Source organism: Argiope bruennichi, chromosome X2 (assembly GCF_947563725.1).
Source record: "Argiope bruennichi chromosome X2, qqArgBrue1.1, whole genome shotgun sequence".
Classification (NCBI taxonomy): domain Eukaryota; kingdom Metazoa; phylum Arthropoda; class Arachnida; order Araneae; family Araneidae; genus Argiope; species Argiope bruennichi.
This window is the reverse complement of record NC_079163.1, coordinates 112,605,509-112,629,299: the sequence shown is the minus strand read 5'-3', so window position 1 is coordinate 112,629,299 and position 23,791 is coordinate 112,605,509. Positions and strand designations below refer to the sequence as shown.

Sequence of the window (23,791 nt, the reverse complement as noted above, 5' to 3'; positions counted from 1 at the left end):
TGAATATGGATGACTCTAAAATTAAAACCATTTTAAATGTTTGAGATCCTGGTAGTACACAAATCAATTATTACAAAATCTTGCGTTTGGAAAATTTTCATGGCATTTGTTCTTAATTAATTTACTATTACATTAATGGGGATGAATAAAAACATATTCAAAGTATTCTTACCGATCAATGTATCCAAATATCTTTAAAAATATTGTTGAAGCACTTACAAGAAGTATTTTCTCAACATTATTAATAAGTCAATTTCAATGAAAGTCACGAAGTCGCTCTAATAAAAAATATATTATTTTTTTATTTACCAGAAGAAATCTGAATCATTATTCACATTACAAATTTTGATATTTATCTTTAATATACCTTTTTATGTAGAGGCAGCTGCATTTTCGCGCGCTTCCCAGTTGAACTCGCAGAAAATTCCCTGAACGCAAAAACTCTCAACAGGCATATCGAGAGAAGTCGAATAAACAAACTATAGGAGATAAGAGAAAGTGAGAAAAAACGAAACCTACCGCTTTCGCTTTACTCGATACTTTCTGAGCGGAACTTTGACTGTCTAAAAAAATGATATTATGATGCTTAAAAGTGAATTAAATAATTTCGCTTTCATTTTTTGTAGAGAGCTTCATTTTTTTCTATTTAATTTTTGGTCAAATTTTGATTCGCCAAGTTCGAAAATTATTCAAAATATTGCAACCCTCACACGAGATGCGCAGACATTTAGCTGTAGGCACAGTAATCCACCTCCACTAGAGGGCGGGTCATAGATACGAGCCTGCTCTCTTCGTTACGATTGTATCCTTGCGCTTCATTCAGCTGATCACATGTATTTACTTTTTCTTTTTTCTATAAATAACTTCAAAAATTAAATATATAATAAAAATAATCTATATAAAATTGTCAGGACTTTTTTCTTAGCTGTGAAGAAGTTTTGAAGAACACAAATTTAATTTCCTTATGGAACTATTTATCACTTGAACATGCGTTTAGTACGGGAACTCATGATACGGTTCTCAGTCAACAAGGCGTCATGATTCGAAATACTCGTAGAGTGTTGAAGGGTTAGGGTAGGACGCAGATTCCTCGTGGTCAATGTAAACATTCCATGCGATAACTCTTCAGGCCCGGTGCAATGGATTTCCAGTCAGCTATGGAAACCTTTGCAGAAGCATGGGTCGCATTCAACACCCAAACCCCCTTGACTGAAGCTGCAGAAACGCAGGTTAGTGGGACAGCTTTCAGTAGCTTCCAGGTGTGTCAACTTATCTGTTTGGGCGATATGCTTTCAATATCAATCACTGAAAGCATTTAAGTCTGAGATACTAAACTTTTATAATAGATTTAATCATTTCTTTAATTGTTAACTTTCTGTATTTAACACATGCGACTTATCCTTTTCCTTTAAAATGCCAGTAGATTGACTGACTTGCATGTATTATTTCCTTGCATGAAATCGCTGATTAATTTTGGTTTGTTTAATAAATTTCAGATGTTGCTGATTAATCTTATATCTGTTCTTTTAAAACACAAAGAACGAATAATAATTTAATATTCAATTTGAAAGGGTTAGACTAGAAACATGTAGACGTGAACTGTCAAGGTCAGCTACTCTCGGCTCAAATTAAAATAATACACATACAAAACAGCTAGTCTTCGATCAAAAACTAGTTGTTACATTGCCTGCTAGTTTAGAAAAGAAATTTGTTGCAATTGATGAGTTTGTTTGAGTAGTACTTGTAGTCGGTTTTCATTGTTTACATTCTTAACTCCGTTGCAACACAATGTCGTCTGCTACTGGCGAGTGCCGGAGACGACGTCTGACCCGCTCTTCCATAATTTTTCTGTTTAAAAACATAAAGCAGAAACTTTTAACGGAAGTTTAATTCTGATATCGAATGCACTACAATTCCTGTTGTTATTGTTTGGCCTTTATTTTTATAAATGTATTGCCGTCATCTGATTGTCAGCATTATAAATTCAATAGTTGTTATTTTTACTTTCGATCTAGTAAGTAGAATTAAATGCAAATATTTTGTGATTGATAGATTAATTTCAGATACATATTCTCTTGGACAAATACGATATATTTCTGAATAGTAAGACTTTTTATTTACTGGATTTTAGGAATAGAACATAGATTATGAGTTTTATTTTTAATAAATATTCTTTGAGTTAATTATCATAATAATACATGCTGGTTGAATAAGAAATATTGACATTAGCTATAATATTGATGGGAGTAATTAGTTCTAAAAATATAGATATGATATTAAATAATGTATGATAATTTTAAATTAATAATCAATTTTTTTCTATCTTGGGGACATATTCCTTTTTATTATTAATTATTGTAGTAGAAGAATTATTCTTTTGTAATCAGTCTTCATATTCTTATTTTGAATCTAATAGCATCTATTAGTTAATAAAAATTTTATCCATTTTCTTCATCTTATGTTTAGACTTTAGTGTTATTTGTACTATAGATAAAATTTATAAAAATAGATTTACTATAAACAAGCAAACAACAAGAAAAATATTTTTAACTGGTTATCTCTGATATTATTTTTCTCACTAAGACTTCCTTCTAGGGAGATGTATATCTTACTTTTTTTTCTTCCATAACTTTTCTGTTTTGAGGATGCAATTTCAAATTTTCTGTGTGTAAGCTGAAATTATCTTTTCAATGTTTATGTTGGAAACTTCATTGCGAAATATTCTGTTTTAAATTAATATTTGTAGGTGTTGAAACAGAATTCAAGGCTGTTTTATATAATTTGATATTCAGTATTACTGTTAATATTGATGTACTCGGATCATCTAAAAGCTGTTTTCTATTAATTAACACACAGTGTAAGCAAAAAATTAAAGTTTCTTCCTGCCAGTTTATATTTTCAGATTAGGTTAATTTTAATTTAAAAGCCTTGTTTGAAACAAATGTGATGGAATTTGATATTCTCATTCCTCTCAATATTTTAATAATTCACATTTTCATTCTTTTTGTTTTATTTATATTTAAGCCTTGCTTCTTTCATTCCTGAAGATTTAAAATTTTGAAGAAAGCAGTGTCATAACTTCGTATTTATTTTTTTATTCAATTGGGATTCATGATTTAACTATTCTTGTGAGATATTTAAAAATTTGCACATATGTCTACATATAAAATTACTCTATATTTTCTTTAACGTAGTATGAATTGATATTTTTTATCGAATAATCTGTATCAGAATTTTCAAATTTCTTTATAAAATGTGTGAAGTTTCTTATTCATACACTTGCTTATTATCTGCTGTTATTGATTGTCAGGCTCGATAGGCAATGCAAATGATATGTACCATCTTTAGAGCTGGATTTTTAAAAAATCTATTTTTATTCAATCTATGCGAGCAGTTTCTAAGTAACAAATATTGTGACAAACTGAAATAAGATTTAATTTTATATCATTTTCAAGAAATTTAATTTCGTTATATTTTTTATGAAAAATTCTTAAATATAAAAGTAACTAAAAAAAACTGTAAAATTGCAAAAAAATTTCTATGCAATCAAAATATTCTAATGCAGAGTTTGTGTGGGCTGTTGATTTGCGAGTGAATTGAATGTGGGTATTCAGATTTTCCACTGAATGAAATCAAATTTGAGAACATTGGAGATCTGATATTGAAATTTTGGAAGCTTAACATGTTCGAGTAAATGGTTCTTGCGAATAAAATCAAAGCACAAAATTACATTACACTGATAAGACTGCAATAAAGATATAAAGCAATGTCTAATTTCTCGGTCCTGTTGATGTATAAAATAAAGTGTAGCTAATAATTATGCATGCTTTATTATTCAGTACTTATTTTTGAATTAAGTTAATGCCAAGAAATGAATATTTCTTTCTATCCCATAGCTAGATTTTGTTACTTGATTTAATTTTGAAGTATGCATTAAAATCTTTAAGAGTGTCTGTATTTGATGTAACTTCTCAATATTTTTTAGACAAGATTTTATGTCCAAGATAATTTGTTTCTGTTGAATATTCTTTCAAGCACCCTGCAGTTTCTAAAATCCTTATGTAAACATAATATATTTGAATTTTTTTTTCAAAAATTCTTTTAGTTTAAATTTGGCTTCAATTTACATATTTATTGCTCTATTTTTTGAATTGTATATTTAATATTAAATATCCTTATATCAGATTGGTTTGCATACTACTTTTCATTTTATTGACCAAAAAATACTATCTGAAGATACAGTATAGTTTGTTTATTTATGAAAATTGAACAAGTTATTTTTGTGGATGTATTTGATAGATTTTTCATAGGGAATGTTCCTCCTTTTGAGATATCTTCCATAAATCAAATATTACTAATTTTGTACTCTTGATTAAAAACCCTACTTTTGAATTCTTTACTTTTTCTATATTGCATTCTATTTCTGTTCAAATAATAATTCCTGCTACTTTAAGCTAAAATATTTTTTATTTGTTTTTGCTTGGGTAGGTTTTGCTACTTTTAGCATGTTTAAATATGCATTTTTAACCTTATTTATTTATTCTGTATGCGTAATTTTAATGACATCATAATCATTGTTTTTTAAAAAAGTTTTTTATATAATAATTCTTTTTGGTCTTTTCTGTGCGAGTCTGTAATTTTTAATTTTATATTTTTGATGCTAAATTTTCTTTTAATTGTCTGATACTTTAATTGAATTAAAATCATATTTCTTCTTATGCATGTATCAAAGCAATTACATTAACAGGTTTCCTTATTTAGAGATCATGTCAATGCATTAATGCTTTTATGTTTATGCTAGTGCTATGTACTAGTTATTTTTTAAAATCAATATTTTAGTTCTTTATTATTGTTAAATGATTGTAAAAATTTGTGCATAATATAAGGTAGAGCTGTTATTTTTGAGTATTTTTTTGTCAAAGGATGCTATTTTTAACTTGTCTGAAAATGAATTTTTGATATTTTATTGAATGTAAGTTGTATAAAAACAATATCATTTGTTTAGAAAAACCTATGAAGTGGTAATTTACAAGTAGCAATTCTTCTATTAATATACTAGATTAAAAATCTCTAAAAACAGATTGAGTCAGTTCATTATAGCTCTGAATTTTATAGTGATAGTTTTTATTATATATGGTTTGAACTTAATTGTTGCAAACATTATTGTTTTTGCCTGTTAAACGACAGTACATTTTAGTCTTTATAAGTTTGTCTTTCATTTTTTAAGAACTAAAGAATCTAAATTCATGATTATCAGAACTTGCTGGTTGATTTATTAAAATTAAAAAAAAAATATGTAATTAAATTAAGTTTTGTTATGTACATCAATTGGCACAACCTCTTGTATCAAGCTCAAAGTTATTTCTCCTTCTTTGTGCCAATCTATGTTTCTGTAATCCATTTACATCTTCATTTCATACCATTGTTTTTATGAAAAATGGCAAGAATAAAATGGATAAATATGATTTTAATACAGGAAGTGTAATATTTTTTAGATGCATGTTTAAAATTTTGTTTTTGTATATGTATGCATTTCTATTAAATATCTAGCTTAATTTTTTTTTTTTGTCAAAAATTGGTATTTTTTCCAATTTCATATTGATAAGTTTTGGATTCAGTCTGATTGGCTTCTATTAAGAAACCTGAAAGTACGGATGAATGACTTAATTAAAAGAAAATATTTCAACTTAAAAAATTTTAGTTATAAATTTTGCTTTCTTTCCAAATATGTTTGTTAAATTAATGGATAATAAATACGAAAATGGCCTGAACTGCTTCGAGAAAAGGATGGTACGGCCTTGCTGCTTGGTTTTACTCGACTTGGCAGGGGCACTGCCGTGCCCCCAGATTATTTGTTGTATATTATATTATATTTTTAAAGATTGTCGAATATAGTTTGTTGCCATAAATTGGCAATATGTGGGTGATGAAGCAGATTTTTCCTCCAGATTTTTTTCTTGTGCAAATAACAGTTAGAATTCCAAATTAGCAACTGCCAGAGATGAATAGTAAAAAAGAAAGTCTTTTGAAGGGGGATATGACTGGTCTTTGTATACCTTAGATTAACCAGTCAAATTTAGTGATCATAGAATTTCAAATTGTAAATTTATAAGATTATTCACATTTGACTGTGTCTTATCTTCAAAAATAAATTTAAAAAAAGAAATAAAAATTACTCCAACTAATTCAAATTATTTGATATTTTCAATTAATTAAGAAACGTAGATGGTACTCTGCTGTTCTGAGCAATGCTTTGTTACGAGATCTACCTTGCTGGATTTTCCCCTTACTACAAAGATAATTTGAAGGGTGCTCAGTGCTTTGGTTAATAAAAAGGAATTCTTATTTTTTAATATTTATGGCATTGTTTCTTAGAGCATTCTTTAACTCAATTGAAGGGTGATATTTGTGTTAACTTTGATTCAAGGATCAAAAGTATGAATTCAGTTTCATCAAAGATTGGTATGTGTATTAAGTTGTTGTATGTTAAACTACTGTTGTCTGAATACTCATGGTAGGATTAATATAGAAATTAATAGTGTTATATCTATTTCAGATGTTGATATCTTATAGCCATTCTTCAGAGTTGTTAGTTTGTTAATGACGCCAGTGAAGCTTCAAAATATAATGCTAATGGTCAAGCAACTAATAAAATTTTGCATTTTTCATCAGATATACAGCCTTTTTAGATGATGAATATCCTTTTTCAATAGCATCAGAGTCTTAGCCAGAATTGTTTCATGCATCAAAAAGTAATTTTTTATAATATCTTTGCTTGGTAACGAATGTTTGTTGCCGTTGTTTATCTGTCATGAAATTTTATCTATTATGAGAAGTAAAAGTAGTAAATTAAGGAATTAAAAAGAAAAAGGGAATTTTCATGTATCAGCTTTCAAACAGCATGCTTCTTTTGAGAAAAACCATTGAATTTAATTTATATATATTCACTTATATATTAATGATTTAGTTTGATTTCTTTGATTAACAAGTGTCAGTAAACTGTGCAGTAAGTTAATGAAAAATAAGTCATTAATTTTTAAATCATTTATGTAATTAAAAACTTGTCTTAGCTATTATTTTCTTTAAATTTCAGTATAATCTGCTGACCATTGTTCCTTTATTCTTTGTTCATATACTACACGAATGCAAGATCTTTGTTTTATGTAATCATTTTGTTATTTTAGAAGATATGCTTTTAATAAATTTTTAAAAAGTGTTTAAATAAAGCTAATTTATTGTAATTCAAGATTTCTGTTTTTAAGTAGCAGATTCCAATGTAAATTCATGAACACAACCACATCTAACATTAGAATGGATTTGGTGAATAAACATTTTGGTTTGAAGCTATATTAGGTTGAAAATTTGCCCATAAATGTGAGCTGTTGTAGGGAATAAAACCAATGTGCACATCTTTACTGGGCTCGCTGCATTGTCATACCATCCTAATTTGAGAGTACAAAAAGTATAATTTAATGAAATTGGACTTGCTAACACTGGTAGTCACAAAACAGAAATTTTATCTTTAAACTATCTGAAGTAATATCATCCATTATATATAGTTATGATAATGAGTTTTTTACGCAATGAATGCTTATTCTATATTAATGATAAATATGAAAATCAAATATGTTATCTCTATTGAACTGGATTGTATAATCAATATCGTGGTTGATTTTTTTAAAAAAATTATAATAATTAGAGAGCATAGCGAAATATGGTTTGTTCCTCTTGAGAAAGTGATTCTAGACGTTGTTTTAATTTATTGGATATTTAGAGGATGTTATCTATGGTGTACAATTTTGAAAGTAATGGCACATGAACAAATTAGATTCAAATTTTGGAGATAAATATTTATATTCTTTAATCTATCAATCTTTGTAATTTGATAGTTGCTATAATTTAAGATAAAGAATGTATTGTTTTGGGGGTTCAAATACAATTAGATTTGAAGGCTATTCATTTTTGCATGATAGCTGTATGACTAAAGATCCACAGGCCAAAATTAATTCGAGTCCATCTGTTGAAGTTCAATCTTATTTAAACTATTATCAGCCAGTTTTTGCTAATTTTTAAGTAAAAGAAATACTAATAACAATGGTATATGTTGTGATTATTTTATTTTTATTGAACATATTGTATATGATAGATACAAGAGAAATTCTGATGGTAAAAAAAAAAAAAAAGTTTTAAAGTAATCGAAATAAAATTTGAATGTCTGGAGTTCTTTGTTAAAAGAAATTTTAATAAGGCAGCATTTTGTTTCGAATGGAAATAATAATTTTGAAAATTTCTTAGTGCATTATCCTTGTTTCAGTATGTTTAATTTTTCTTATACTATCTCAAGTTTTTTTTTTTTTTTTCAAAGAGATATTCAGTAATAACTACTTACCCAACAGATCTGTGTTGGGTGAGAGAGAGAGACAAAGAGATTCTATATATATATATATATATATATATATATAATATAATATAAAAAAAGGGTGGGGCATATTAGATTTTTTTTTTCAAATGAGAATTTTTTGTTAATGTAGTGTAAAGGTATCAGGCGTTAACCTTATCAATTGTTCATCTGCTCAAAAGTACAAGGCCGGTCTGGAAATAGTTCTCAAAAAGCTTTAAAAGTTGAAATAAATCCAAGTAAACTAAAGGTGTATTGTACACACAGATTAATAGCCCAATTTCTATGTATGATTCTTTGATAATTTATATTTCCTACCACTAGTTTAATTTAAAAATTTTAGTAATGAATTGGAACACTATATTTATAAATGTATCATTTGGATTTTTCATTTGATTTTTATTCTTCTTATCATGAAAATCTTTGACTGTACCAAAGCATAGTTTATTCACTCTCCAATGTAAATAAATGTTTCATGTAAATATATATAATATGAATGTGTATGTGTGTGTACATGCATGCATGCACATTATCATGTAATTGTGAATTTTTTTAAACTTAATTTCTTCAAAAAAAAAAAAAAAAAAAAACACATTAAGAATGTTCAGATGACAATAAAAGAATGTGATGGACAATTTGTTGATTTCAAAGGTGTAAGAACTTATATAATTTAACTTATATAACTTTTATGGTATATAATAGAGATTAACTAAAGTGAAACTTGAAATCTACTAAATAACATGAATTTCTTCCCAGATTTATTTGCTGAACAATAATAAATTGTTTACTCTTTGAAAACAGGGATATACAAGTTATATAGTTGTTTATCATGGTGTTTATTTGACACATCAGTTTCCTCATTTAGGGTCAATATGGTAGTTATAATTATGGAGTGTTAACTTGAGTTTTACTGTTGGACTCAATAATAATTTCACCAATGAAATCGACATGAAAACTTTGATGAAATGTCAGGAATGAATAGTGTGCAAGTTCTTAGTTAACTTATGCGCAGAAAGAAGGTATATTTTTTTGGTACAACTGGTAACAGTTAATATCTAATAATTGATGGACTCATTGATGCTGTGGATTTGCAGGAAGTAGAATTTGATCTGGCTACACTTGATTCTATTCTTTATAGCATTTGTTACCTATGGACAGTTAACTATTTTTTTTATTAATTGCATGACATTTGGAGCTATAAAATTGAGGATAGGATTAACTTTCAAAACAAATGAGCAGCCTAAATTGCATTGCAGGTTATTCACTTAAACTTCTAAAGATGAATCTTAATATAAAGAGTGAGATGTCCCTAGTTCTGCTATCAAATTGCAGGATTTCTAGTTTAAGCTTGTGGATCTGTACTGTATATAATCTGTTAAAGACTGAGTGTTCTGATATTAGTTAACAGGATGCAGAATTTATGAGACTAAGATACTGTTTCAGTTGTTGTCTTTATTATTTGACTATGAATTGATATTATGAAGTCCCAGTTGCTCATTTTTATCGTCTGGATGTCATTGTAATAAAACAAATCGGTAAAAGGACTCATAGTATAATTTTCGTATAATTTTAAAAAAAATCATTTTTAGATCTGAATGATATTTTTTAAAAAAAATTTGTAAGGGAAAAAATATTGTAATATACATTGAAATTTAAATATGCCATATTCATTTTAAAAATAGTAGACTGTAAATAATGGTCTTTAAAGTTATCTTTTTTTTTCTTATTGAATTCATTTCACAGTATTTTCCGCACTATTTATGCAGGATGTCCATTCTAATCGTGCCCAAATACATCCATTCTAACTGTGGCTCATTAGCTAATTTTTAAACCGTTGAAGATAGACAAATACTTCCAGTTAGGAAAATGTTCTAAATAACAAGACAAATTATATAAGTCCCTGGCTCCTATTAATTATATTTAGTAAAATATTTTTGATGCACCAATATTTTAAATAAAAAAAATCACTCTTCTGCTGCCAAAGTCGATCGATTTATAATGCTTAAAATTTCATCATGTAAGGCCGATCAACGGCCGTGTCGAGTAATTGCCGACACGAACTTCCAGAAGACAGAGCTTCCTCGAGGCGATCATTGAAACGGTATAAAATCTTGTAAAATGGCGTATTCAAAAATTCTAACTCTTTCAATTTTAATTCAGAGGAGTAGAATTTTTTCTGTTTAAAATGTATTAATATGTGAAAAATACTTTAAAAAATAAATGATTAATAGGACCTGAGAGCTGTATAAAATATTTAGTTATAATTTTTTCAGGGGTATTTTTATTTACTCACAGTATTATTCATTGCGTTCTTTAGAGCATTCTTTCAAAAAGTTTAGAAGTTAGATATTAAACCACGAGTAGAGTGGATTACCTATACATATTTCTTGTTCCACGCAGCAACATTTCTGCTTTTAAAAGGGATTGAATTTTGCTCCTTGAATCATATTGTATGACTGCCTGACTATGCTCTTTCTTCTCAATATTTTGATAAATCCCTTTTAAAGTTGATGCTAAAGTGTATAACGATCATTTATTAGAAGTATGCATATGTAAATAATGCAATATGTGTATTCAGTTAGATTTTTATTGTTATAGGTTTCTGTTGAACATAGTAAGGTTTTATTTGTATCTGTTATTCTAGTTCAGCGCAGTTTAAGAATTTAGTCTTGTACACTTTCACAAATGGTTGTTCATTTTTAAATGAATTGGAATCTTTCTAATTTCATAGAATTTAAAAAGCAGACATTTCACATTTTGATATGGGTTCTTATTGTATTTGGTATATTGGTGTAATTTCCGTGCAAAACAGTAGTTGTGAACACCAATTGGCCAAGATATTAGGAACACTATTTATTCAAACTTCAAATCATTCCTGTCACAATATGCTGACGTTATTAACTGGATTCACTGTTGAAAGACATTTTCCTAGCCAGAAGAATGTTATAAATCGCCTGTTTATGGGGAAGGGAGAAATTTAAGTGATTTGGAACACGGCATGATTAGGGGCGCCAGAAAGTCCGATTCCAGTTAATCAGGTCGCAGATCTTTTTGACCTTTATTGTAGAACTGTGACTTAAATTTTCGAAAAATGGTAGCTAAACCAATAAATTTTGAGCAAAAAGTGAAATAATAAACGTAAATCGCTTGCGAACCAAAAGGAGCCAATTGACCGACATGTATTGTGTGCATTAACAGACGAGCTACGCTGCAACAAATAGCAGCGCAATAAAACGAAGGATCTTCATAAAGTATATGAATTTTTCTTCATAAACGTTTTTTTTACAGCCGTATATTTCGTTGCTTTTATTTACACGATTCCTAAGTTCAGTTCCTTTTTAATCCTAGTATTCCTCCGCAATTAATCATTCGATTCATATACTTCGAATTAAAAACAAGTATATTTATTTCAAACTGGTGTATTTTAGGAGAAGTATTATAATAGTTCTATTAAAAAAATTGAAATTGTACTATTTATGAAATGCTGTGAATGAGGTTTTCTGAGCGCAACGGAAACATTTCGAATTCAAACTGACTGGAGTGGGTAGTTTATGATGAATGTTTTATTTTCTAGGGTTAAAGACAATTTTGTTTACCCGTCGATGCATTACTTTCTTGAAAATTTTTTTTTAACTCCCCCCTCCCCTATTTAAGCATTTTTGCAAAGATTTCCTTTATTACGGTATGTATGTTTGGTTTCCTCTGGATCCTTTCAGAAAGTAAATTATTCCCAATGTACATTATTCGTCACAAAAGGAGTTATGCAAATATATGTACACTTATCTATTAAGCATTTTTGAATTGCTTTGTGATAGTTTCAACGAAACATCATAGTACAAAATAAATTCAATTCAAAATTTTGTAGTCATTAAAACAGTTTGGCTATCATCAAAACTGTTGATTAATATCAAATTTTGAACCATATCCGTCAATATGTTGATTGTTTGCTGTTCAACGTGTATGTTAGGTCGATAAATCAAAATTGCTATAATTTGGATAAACGTAATTTGATATGTAGTCTTTACATCATAATTGGAAATCTATGTCGCATTTTGAACTCTGTCGCGTGAAAAGTTGGCATTGCAAATGCTTATTCGATTTTTATTAAATTTCGACACATACGCATTGTGTTAATTTACGAGAAAGTCTAGATGAGACCACTCATACTTTTCAACATATACTGAAATATGTCTGACTGTCGAAGCGTTTAATTAGGTGTAGGTAATGTTATTCGGGTCTCATTACTTTCCTCCAAATGAGACATTATAATATTAACTGAACAGCTAATCTAATCAAAATGCCTCTCGCTTTTCTCCGGTAAATTGAGAGAGATCTAGATGGTCCAGAAATTGATTGAGAACTAGTTTCTGTTCGTCTGAATATTTCAGAGATGGCCATCGTCGATAATCCATTGTCTCAAACTATTTTTTTTTTCTCCTTTTAGAGTTTTTCTGCTGGAAAACTGAATTTTTAAGAAGTTCAATACTGTACTAGAATGTGATTAATGTACGACTGATTATCTTTCTTTAATCATTTTTTACTCTTCAAATACTGTTGATTTTCATGAACAATTGTTTAAAAAAATTTTTTCAAATTTTTTTCTGCAAATTAATTTTTTTAAAATTTTTTACTTTTTGCAACATTTGAGGTATATTTGCTGTAGGAATTGCATTGCGGAAATAAAAATTTATGTATGTATTTTACGCGATTACGTTTGCTATTTTCGAAATTCGACAGAGTTAAAATTGTTATCTCGTTGAAAACAAATTTATTTTCAGACTAACATGAATTCAGACATTGAATATTCCCAGATGTTTATATAATCCCTGAATATATTCTTATGCATTTTAAACGGAGAATTTCCGATGCAGTTTGATCACAATACTTATAATTTGACATTAAAAAAAGGATTGATTATTTCCCTTACTTCTGTAAGTGTTAAATATTGTTGCAAGTTGCAGTGTTCAAAATGCTCTTATAATTTTTACTATTTTTTTCTCTATAAATTCAAAAATTATTGCACAAAAGAAAATAAAAAGGCTTAGTCATCTTATAATGTCCCATTCTGGTGTATTCAACTGTGCTTGAGATTTGTTCAAAAAGAAATTTTTATTCCATCGTGTATCTTGTGTTCTTTGACATTTCGTTTATTGACTCAATGTTGAATAAAGTAGATCTTTATTTCGCTGTTTAAGATTTATAAGGAGTTACGGTAAATACTTTTTCGCAAGCTGTGTATCAATGTATTTTCTTGTGATATATCGTATTAAATTTTCAGTAATTTCTTTTTAGTGCCATTACTTTGGAAATTTATGTTTAAAATTGTTGTCCTAGAGTGATTATACTGGTTATAATACAAAACCTGTAATATAGACCTCTAGCTCCTTCTCCATAATAATTCAAGAACAAGAAGTTTGGCTGCTTAATTTAATTACAAAAAATAAAGAGAAATGGAAGGATGTGCTGTACTAGGTCACTGAAAAAACCTGATGTTTAGTTCGATTATATCTTGCAAACCTTTTATTTTAATTTCTTGTATAATTGATTGTTCCGGTCTTAAAAGAGTGAATTTTCCTTGAATATATGTTCAAAGTTTATTTTCTAACAGTACTTTTATTCAACAGTTTAGTCTGTCATCCATATCTAGCAATAACTTGCCCAAGTATAAAGAATGATTAGACCTCTTTTAATGATTCAAAAAATCTGATTGAAAGAATAAATAAATTTACTAATAATGGAAAAATACTTTTCTTTTGTAATCAAATGAAATCGTTTTTGTGTATTGTTTTTCCTATTCTGCCTTTTCTTGTCGTTGCGAGAGATATTAAAACTGCAAAATTGTACGAGCCAAGTTTGAATTTGGAATAAGAGATTTCTTAACGAACATGACTTAACGTAATTAGATTTTAACTTTCTGCTCTGCGTAGTTCAGTTGTTCATTCTTTTCAAACTGTAGTTAGTAATCAGTTATACAGCTACATTTTGGTGTTCATTCATATACAAAAATGCTTTCTTCCTACTTTAAACGGTTAGTTCTACCGCCCCGTGAGTTTTAAAGTAATGTGTTTCGATGAGTAGTACCCCATTAGAAAAAGAATTCTTTTCCATTGTGCAAAATCATCGTTAAGGTCAGTAATCGAATAAATTCAATCATTCTTTGACCGAGACGGTACTTTTTGCTATGTGCCAACTCCTGCAGCTTACTCAAGGAGCATGACTTAATTGAACATGATTAAACTTTAACATGCAGCGTTGCATAGCACAATGACTAATTCCTCAGATAGGCAACAAGATATTTTTATTTTAGTTAAAATTTAGTATTTATATTTCTCATGTAAGACGGAAGTGTTTACGGAGTGATATATTACAATGAATCCTTTTAGTATTCGTTTATCAGCTGTAATTACTCAGTGACATGAACTTTGTGCAGTATTTAACTTTCTAAAAGTTTCAGTTGCGGAAACGTTGAATCGAGTAAAGTACCCAGGTACGACCTTAGAAGAATTGCAGTTAAAACATCTATATTTGGGGCTCAGATCAGATATCCCTGAATTTATTTAAACCTCGTCATTATTATGTCAGCTGCCAGTTTCCGTTGCTGTGAAGTTGTTGAGCCATAGATCCATTTTTAGGAAAAGAGGATGAATTGAATTTCTTGTAGATAATTTGTGTTTAGTGGAAGTAGGAATCAATTATCAGTCTTTCTTTGTATTCGGAATGTAAATGTATTTTGGATATTTGACTCGAATCTGGAATATTGTTCTCTTTGCATGAAATTACTTATTCATATTTTCTTTTAAGAAATTAAATATGTTATAAAAGTTCTGCGAATATGTTGGGTCTAAACTAATCTAAATTAAGTAGGGCATTTTTTTAAAAAATTTAGAATTCTCCGTCCGACTTAAATTGGATTTTGTACTGAAATGAAAGTAATATTGAAATACATAATTTTTTTTAATGATTTCAGAGATTTTTCCTTGATGCCCAAATTTTAAAATTCTGATGAAGTTGAGCACAGTATATTTATTCGTCTATAAAATTATTAATCATATTTGAAAGTCCTGGCAAACAAAGCCAGCACCAATGAATAAGGTAGCTAACTTGGTTGTGATTATAACATTATTGCTATAAGTCTGAATTTATTTAATAATACGCTGTTATGTTTTAATGCTCAGATTTGTTCAACAGATGTAAGTTGCTGATAAAATGCAGTATTATTGATGTTAAATTCAGTGTTCTTTTTGTGTATGAACTGATATAAATTTCAAGACGAACATACTTTTTTTTTTGTAGACAGATGGTTTGTATTCTATATATAACTTAAAGTTGCTTACAATATATACATTTTATCACATATCAGTGCATTTTTTTCCTCGATTCTTTTGATATTAATTTAGAGGCCAACGTGTTTGATTTTTAGCATCCTGCTAATAAAACCTCTGATAAGAGTATTCCGATGCATTGTTTTAACGTAAAGGGAAGCGGTTAATCCATTTATTTATATTATTCTAGAACATTAACTACTAGACTGTTTTAGCAGCTTTTCTCTTACATATTGAAATAAAGGTACATATTGAAATAAAGGTATTGATTTCCTTATAAAGATATTCTGATATTTGAATTTCAAGTTTTCTGTTGCAATACTGCTTGTGTATTATGAAGCGTCATGGTGAATTTTAAAAGTATGTAAATAATAGGAAATGCAAATTTTTACAAAAATTTTCATTATTCCTGGAGTAGATTTTATGAACGCCTTTTAAGTTTTTATGTGTAAGTTCACTCTGTAAATTTGTAGCTGATTATTCTGAGTAAAGTATACAACCATAGTTAATTGTAATATATTTGTAAATTGTAATAGTTTGTAAAAAATTAATCTAAAAGGAAAACTATTAAAGCATGAATATACAAAATATTCATGTGTGCAAATCCTTCATTCAACTTATAGCTGTTAATTCGTTAGAATTTCGGTAACCCAATAAGGGAGAAAACAGTTTGTCCCTTCTATTAAAGCACTCGGGTTTGATTTCATTCCCTTTCCACTTTATAGTGGATTGCAATCCCGTTACTCAACCATATATCATTTTTTGAAGACCTGGCAACTAGTATCAATATAAATTATGGAGTTCTTTCCAGTTTTAACAAATGTGTTTAACCGAAAGAGGATATGACATAGTTTCAAGGATATATTCTCAGATTAGGGATTTTCTTAACTTTTTTTGGTGCTAATCTTTGGCGCACATGTTTTCTTATTGTATTAATAAAGTTGATAAACAATGGCACTGCATGCCGAAATCGAACTCTTATGCCTTAAATGCCAGTACGGAAAGATGTGTCATCGGTTAGATGATCTTTTATACAGTATTTTAAATATTGTGATTAGTTGTCTTTCTGTATTATTTCGAGAACCAAGCTATTTCTGTAGTAGTCATAATTTTCTTAAGTTCTTAAATAATGAAATATAAGAAGTAAAAAGTTTGAGATGCTATCTCAATGGTTGAAATGAGCTAATCATACTATCTGCATGTACAAAACCAAATTGCTTTATTTTGAATTTAAACTCTAGTTATCTTTAGATTATATACACTCGGTTTCCTCAATAAGCAGTAAAGGCTATTTAGTCGCAATGCATTGTTAGTTGTGCGTAACCCAAATCGAAGTACGTTAATCTCATCAATTTCGATAACTTGATGTCTCTTTAAGGGGAGGGAATTTTTAGAATTATACTTTGTTAAATGAAATGTGTATTACAGTAGAGTCGGTTTTAATTTTTATTCGATTTCAGGAAGGAAAGTTACAGATTATATTTTAGTTGTATACCACCATCTATGTGCATATTCCTCATCTTTCCATTAACTTTCTTTGTTGTAACTTAGTTTGTAAATATAAATCGCTTTCTTCAGAATTCCTCTCCAATCTTAGTGATTGTGGTAGCTTTACAATGCAAGTTACGTAACTTGTCAGTGTGCAGTGGTCTGTCGGTGTTCTTAAACTCCACATTAAAAAAAAAAATTCTGGACATAGCTATTGCTAGAATAAAGTGACATTGCGAATAGTTACTTAATATTTCTGGAGTGTCGTGTTAATTTTAATAATTTTAATTTATCGCTCCAATTAGTAATAAAAATAAGCGTAACAATCTTTTTTGTATAGAAGCTGTTTGTCGCCAATTCAACTCCATTCAGCCCTGGGTATCAATTTGTCTTCTTTGCATTTTTTTGTTCTTGGGATGTTTGGTCTCACAGGTTTCAGTTTCCTTAACTCCTATTCCTGAGTAACTTAAAATCAATATTTAGATGCAACGTTTGTTATTAAGCTCAGATGGTGACTCGCTCACTATTCAAGACGGTGCATCATTTTGACTTTTTATTTATTAATTTATTTAATTTTGATTGTTAAAAATACCTGCAAAGTAGTAAGCAGATGGAAATTAATTAAACGGGAGAATTCAACTTAAAACAATTATATATATATTTCGGAGCAATAAACAAGTTTTTGCATTAGGTGAATAATTAGGCATCGAATTACTTTTCCAACTGCAAAGGTTTAAAACGAAGAGAATTGTTATTATATGCTATTTGGTATCAGCATTATATAACTTAAATCTGTGAAAGTATAAATACATTTCCCCACGAAAACAGCTGGATGCAGAAAAAAGAAACTGACTTCCTACACATGGAAATCATGAGATAAGCAGTTGGAGGGTTAAGTGGTTCCTAGTCATTACTGTCCAGTTTTTCGAAGAATTTTTTGAAATATTTGTGGAGCGAATTCTGTATTATGACTTCTTTTCTTACTATTGAAAATTTCCCCATTTGTCTTTTATCAAACTCTTTACCGTATTTAATTGAATTGTCATTAGCATGAACGGGTTCTGTTCAGGATAAAATGCAAACTTGCATAATAAGAACGGCAGACTTCAACTCATTGATCTTTGCTACAAACCAGCATAAAAATATAAATAAAATTTGAAGTTTAGGATACCATAATTATTGGTAATTTATGCTCAATTTTACCCGTACACATAAAAAAATAAACTTGTTTGAGTCGCTAAATGTCAGAACTAAAGTTAGCTAGATGCTAAAGCAGCGTAACAGATTTCGTTGGCCGATTATATGTACTAATAATCGAATTTTGATCTTTATTATGCTTGGCGAATTCCATTGGGGACATTTTAATGGACTTTTTAATATTTTTTCAGACGCTATGTAGAATTTCAAAATATCCATAAATTAAAAGGGATTTGTGCATGTAATTGTTTGTATTTATTTTTTTTGTATCGTTTTCTGTTTTAATAAAACATTTTCAGTTAAAAAGTATGTTTCTAACAGGTGAATTTAGGTTTTAAATATCTGCATTGCTCTATAATGAAATCATATTTAGTAACCAGTTAGTTGCATATTTAAATCCTATAAAAGATATTATATTAACGTATCTAAAATTCCAATGATTTAACCCTTTTAAGGGCCATTTTTTTCTAGTCATATTATGTTAAAATATTTTTAGGCTTGAAATTAGAATAAGAAAAGGGATTCATTTAGCTTATTAGATAAATTTAATTGGATTAATTAATTTGGTTAATTAATAATTAAGTATCAAATCAAGGCACATCATTTTGTGTAAAATAAATAACTAAAGCATCTAAGTTTCTGTCTTTCTAAAAAAATTGTCAGAACTTATGCCAACTTACATAAATTCATACAAAGATTGATAAATTTGGTGGGAAGCATACTTCCCACGGCCCTAGAAAGGGTTAAGTATATTTACAAAATTCATTCAAAATCGAATTTTATCATTTTTGAGATTGATTTGCTATTATGTAATAGTTCTGCAATACTTTTAATATCTGAATAGCTTTTTATTTAAATTTATCCGTTTTATTGCTCAATTAATCATACTTTTGTTAATTCATCACAGATCATTATTTTATGAAGTTCTGCCTTTTTTGTTCCGTACCTGTGTCATGTTTGAATTCTGGAATATAAATTCGAGATTTAGTGTTTTTTAAAATCAGGCTGTGCTTTTAAATAACTTATTAAAAAATATATCAAGTAATATTGGCTTTATAATATGATACGAATTCATGTTTTTCATATTAAATTAGAAGTTGAATTGTTTTTCGTTTCAGAATTAAATTTAGGCTTCTAGTGACATTTTTTTTCGTGATTCATGAAAATAAAGTCAAGAAACTATTAATTTTCTATCTTATAAAAGCGTTAGAATATTTTTGTTACATAATGCGTACTTTTTGAGTCTTATAATTTTTTTTATAATGTAATTGCTGTTAAAGTTTTTTTTGAAGTTTATTTTTCTCGCTTGCAATTGGGTAAGAGGCATCGATTCTTTCAACACATAGTGCATGAAACAACTTATGTTTTTATAATTGGCATAGGTACTTTGGGAAAGATATTTAATTTTTGAAGCAATCTTAAGATTATATTTGTTGGATTTTTTTAAAACGTGTTTGAAGAAAAACCTTTATCTTTTTGTTTGAATAATTGAAACGTTTAAAATTTGAATGCATGACAATCGAATTTTTAATTGCTATCTGGATGTAGGAATTTATTAATTTTTTTTTTTTTTTGGAATTAACTTTTTTTCATGCTAATTCTTCTAATATGAGGAAAACGCTGCGATTTGCTTAGTTTTTTTTTTTGTTTGGTAGTAAAAAATAAAATGAGTTAGAATTATTTATGTGTTTTTTTTCAATGACATTTTTTTATACGTTCTAAAAATATGCACAAATGTGCAGGCGTTTTTTTTTTTTTTTTTAAACTATTTTTTTCTTTTCCTCTAATTGTGCTTAACGTTTTTTTTTCCCTCGAATTTTTTTTCGCTGAGATTTGTGGTTAAAAAAAAGTTTAGTTTCACTTGTATTTACTTTTTGTTGGATAAATTTAGATTCGATTCTGAGTACTGAAACAATTTGCCACTTACGTTCTCCGATTTAACATAAAGCTGGTTTCCTTTATTTCTTTATGTAGTATTTTGCTACTCTCGCAGTTTATTATGAGGTAAATGGTCATATTTGGACTCTTTATCTCAAGCAAATAAAGTATTGTAGGTCAAGTACATGTACTGTAGTTGATCAGTGATGGTGAATGAATAAACTTACGCGAAATACTTTCTTTTGATTATTTTCTGTGGATTAATTAATAATTGTAACGAAAATAGATAATACAAGCCAACAACCCCAACAATATTCTTCAATTTATTTTCCTTTTTTCAATGGTTTTAATTCTTCACTTATTTGTATATGATTACAAAAAAAAGTTAATAAAAAGGACAGTTGTGCATACAATAAGGCATTGTATGGCCGTACTGATTACAAAGGAAAATTACGGCGGAATCATAATCGGAAAGTTGAGATTGATTGACATTCCTTTCTCTTAACTCCCGAAATGGGAAAAAAAAAAAAAATATCGCTTGAGATAAAAATTCAGAAGTTTTTTTTCTTTCTAAACAACTAACTAAATAAAAAAAATTAAAAACAAAAACAAAAAACAACGTGATTAACATCTTGGTATTAAAATAAGATCTTTGGCGGGGTAGAAATCTATATTTTTTTCGCAATTTTGATGAATTTAGTTTTTTCTTTTTAGAAAATTATATATTCTAGATCTGAAAGTTTCTTTAACATTCCTATTTCTAATTTTACAATATACCGCGTTTTACTATGTTCCCGTTCCAAAGTTTTACAGATTTTACATTTAATTTATGTTGATATTTTTCTGTTTGATAAATAAAGCTGATTAAAATAAAATGCACAGATTTTTATTTTAAATCCAAATTGTTGATATTAAATGATTTTTGTTTGGATTTCCCTAATTTTCACAAATGTATTAAATGGCAAGTTGATTTTAAGATTAATGATCTTCATATCGTTAATTATAATAGCGCCAAAATCCATTTTTAAATGTTACTAAAATTAAAACCATTTTTAAATATTATTAAAATTTTAAAAGCAGTTTCAAAATTTTATTTATTGTTGATTCACATTTTTCTTATTTTTTTCTATGTCTCATTTCGATTTTCTAAAAAAAAATTTCGATTTTATATATAATCAAATTGACTCTTAAAATTATTACTAAATCCACTGAATATAAAATTTTATTTTGGATCAAATACATAAAAAAAAGTACTTTTCAGACAATGAGTTTTCTATGAAAATAAATGTAAATTTTTCTTCCACTGCTTATTATGAAATTGGAATCTAAGTAAATTGATAGTAAGTGAAATGGAAATATATTATTTAACTTATGCTTTAATAGTGCATTAAATCGTAGTAAGCCATTAATATCTTCAGAACTCATAAAATTGCTGAATATTTTAAAAATAAACATTAAAAACTTATTTTAATTTACGATTAATATCAGTGCCTGGGTTTTTGTGGGATTTTTCTAGTTATCTAATTTCAAGCAGTATTTTTTCTTTGTATAATTATCCCTGAAGATTGAGGTTTCTTGAGGTACTAAGAAATCGAAACGACTTGACATTAAACAAATTTATTAAGTTATAAGTATGACAATTTGTAACTTTTCCAACAATTATATTTTATAAATTAGATTCGATCAGATCTTTTGGTCTCGTCTAAATTATTCGCATTTTTAATACATTACTGTTCATTCAACTCTATACCAAGAATATAGATTTTTGGTGGTTCGAAATTTGCTTTTTTTAGGTTTGCGATATCCTTTCTTTATTTTTGCCATAACGAAATTAACATGAGAATTGTCCAGTTCCACCATTTTCCAACACTTATTCTAATAAATATTTCGATGCTACTCAATCGGCGGAAATCTGTGAAGTTGGATGTTGACTAAAAGGTGTAAAACCGCGGGTGGGAAATGTTCACAGTTCCGGTTGGTTGTTCGCTCTTGAAGCGTGAACCACATCTGCACTGTGAAGTCAAGGACTTGCAAAGGTGAGGCCATTATGCAAAGAATGCCTTTCTCTTTCGTTTTGGTGTATTTTATTTAACATCTCTAGCAGAACACGGGAGCAAAAGAAGTAATGTGCTCGGATAATGGAATTCGAGAGTGTTTCGATGAGTTGCGGCTAACGCGACTTGACGCTTTGCTGAGTTCGCAGATCTCTTTCGTTATGTCTAGTCGCCAGATTATGCGATCAATTTGCATTTTCAAAGGATTATCGTTATGACTGAATATCAAAATTGACTTGATATTCCTAAAATTAGTGTTCCGAAATTCCACTGCTTCATTTGAAACGTCTGATAGGATTAGGATTCTTTATTTAGTTACACGTGTTGCGTATATCCTTCTGTTTTGTATTTGTGTCAGTGGTCGCTGTAATTTCTAAACAAATGTATATACATTTTTGAATTTTTCATTAAAGGCATTGTAAGCCTTTCTATAAGACTGATAATTATATTAAACAGAAATTAAACTTATTTGCCTTCTATATCTATTAATAATGATAAACGAAACATGGGTGTATTTTTTGCCGCAACTTGCTCTTGATTGGTATTCTGTTGACTCAGTAAGAAAAGTGAAATGTTTTATATGATGAAAAAAAAAAGCTTTTTATGCAGTAACATGATGGGATTCAAGGTTAGAAAAGGTTAGCTCCTTTTTATGTTTCAAAAGATTTATTTTTCGTCATTCTAAGAATTTATAGCCCAACTTTTCGTTCTTTTAGGCAATCGTTTAGTGCCTTTATTTGAAAAATTCCCCCAATTAAAATGTTTTTCAAAATCCTGATGAACCATTACTCCTTTTCTGAAATTATAATCGCTGCCCCCGCCTATGAAATTTTTTCGAGATTTGAAATTTGTACATCAGTTTTATGTGAGGGAGAAGAAGAAGAAGAAGAAGAAAAAAAAAAAAAAAAAAAAAAAAAACTTTTGAACGATGTTATTCTCTGAATTGCTTATTTACATAAGAGAAAAAACATTCAATGTAATAAATGAAAATTTTCGAGTAGTCTTAACACCTTTGTGTTCTTGAATTACATTTTTGACCCATTTGGTGGTATATTTCGTTGAATAATAATAATAAAAAATTGTTATATTTAGTTAATTTTTTTAAAAAAATAATAGTGATATATTGCTGGGCTTATCATTTGTAACTAACTCTGTTATTGCTTAATTTTCTCTATTTTCTAATTAGATAACAGCTGTTCTGGAAATTTATTATGATATTATTTTAAAAGAGAACGTATAAGACTTAAAAGAAATTTTCAAATATCTCCTAGGTTAAAGGGATAAATATAGAGAGTGAAATGTCTTTTCTGATCCTTGAACAAAAAATATTTTAAGAATATATTAGTTTATATAACAAATTAGACTGTGTTCAATATTAAGAATATTATACTTTATTAAATAGAATCCGTCATATTGTATACTGTTTGGCTGACTGAAGATATTATAACACATTT

The 23,791-nt window shown here is 28.3% G+C and overlaps 1 protein-coding gene across 6 annotated transcripts in view; it reads left to right on the top strand.

Moving 5' to 3' along the window:
- Positions 1-1,015: 1,015 nt before the first annotated feature.
- Positions 1,016-23,791, top strand: part of LOC129960913 (homeobox protein dve-1-like) — a 175,084-nt gene continuing 152,308 nt past the window's right edge. For 2 of the 6 annotated variants that reach the window (XM_056074641.1, XM_056074640.1), the window contains exon 1: positions 1,016-1,259. In XM_056074641.1, coding sequence (XP_055930616.1) covers positions 1,140-1,259 — 120 coding nt within the window. In that variant the 5' untranslated portion in view covers positions 1,016-1,139. Of the gene's footprint in view, positions 1,260-6,725; positions 6,753-23,791 lie in introns of those variants that run through there. The other 4 variants (XM_056074642.1, XM_056074643.1, XM_056074644.1 and 1 more) reach the window with 4 other exon arrangements.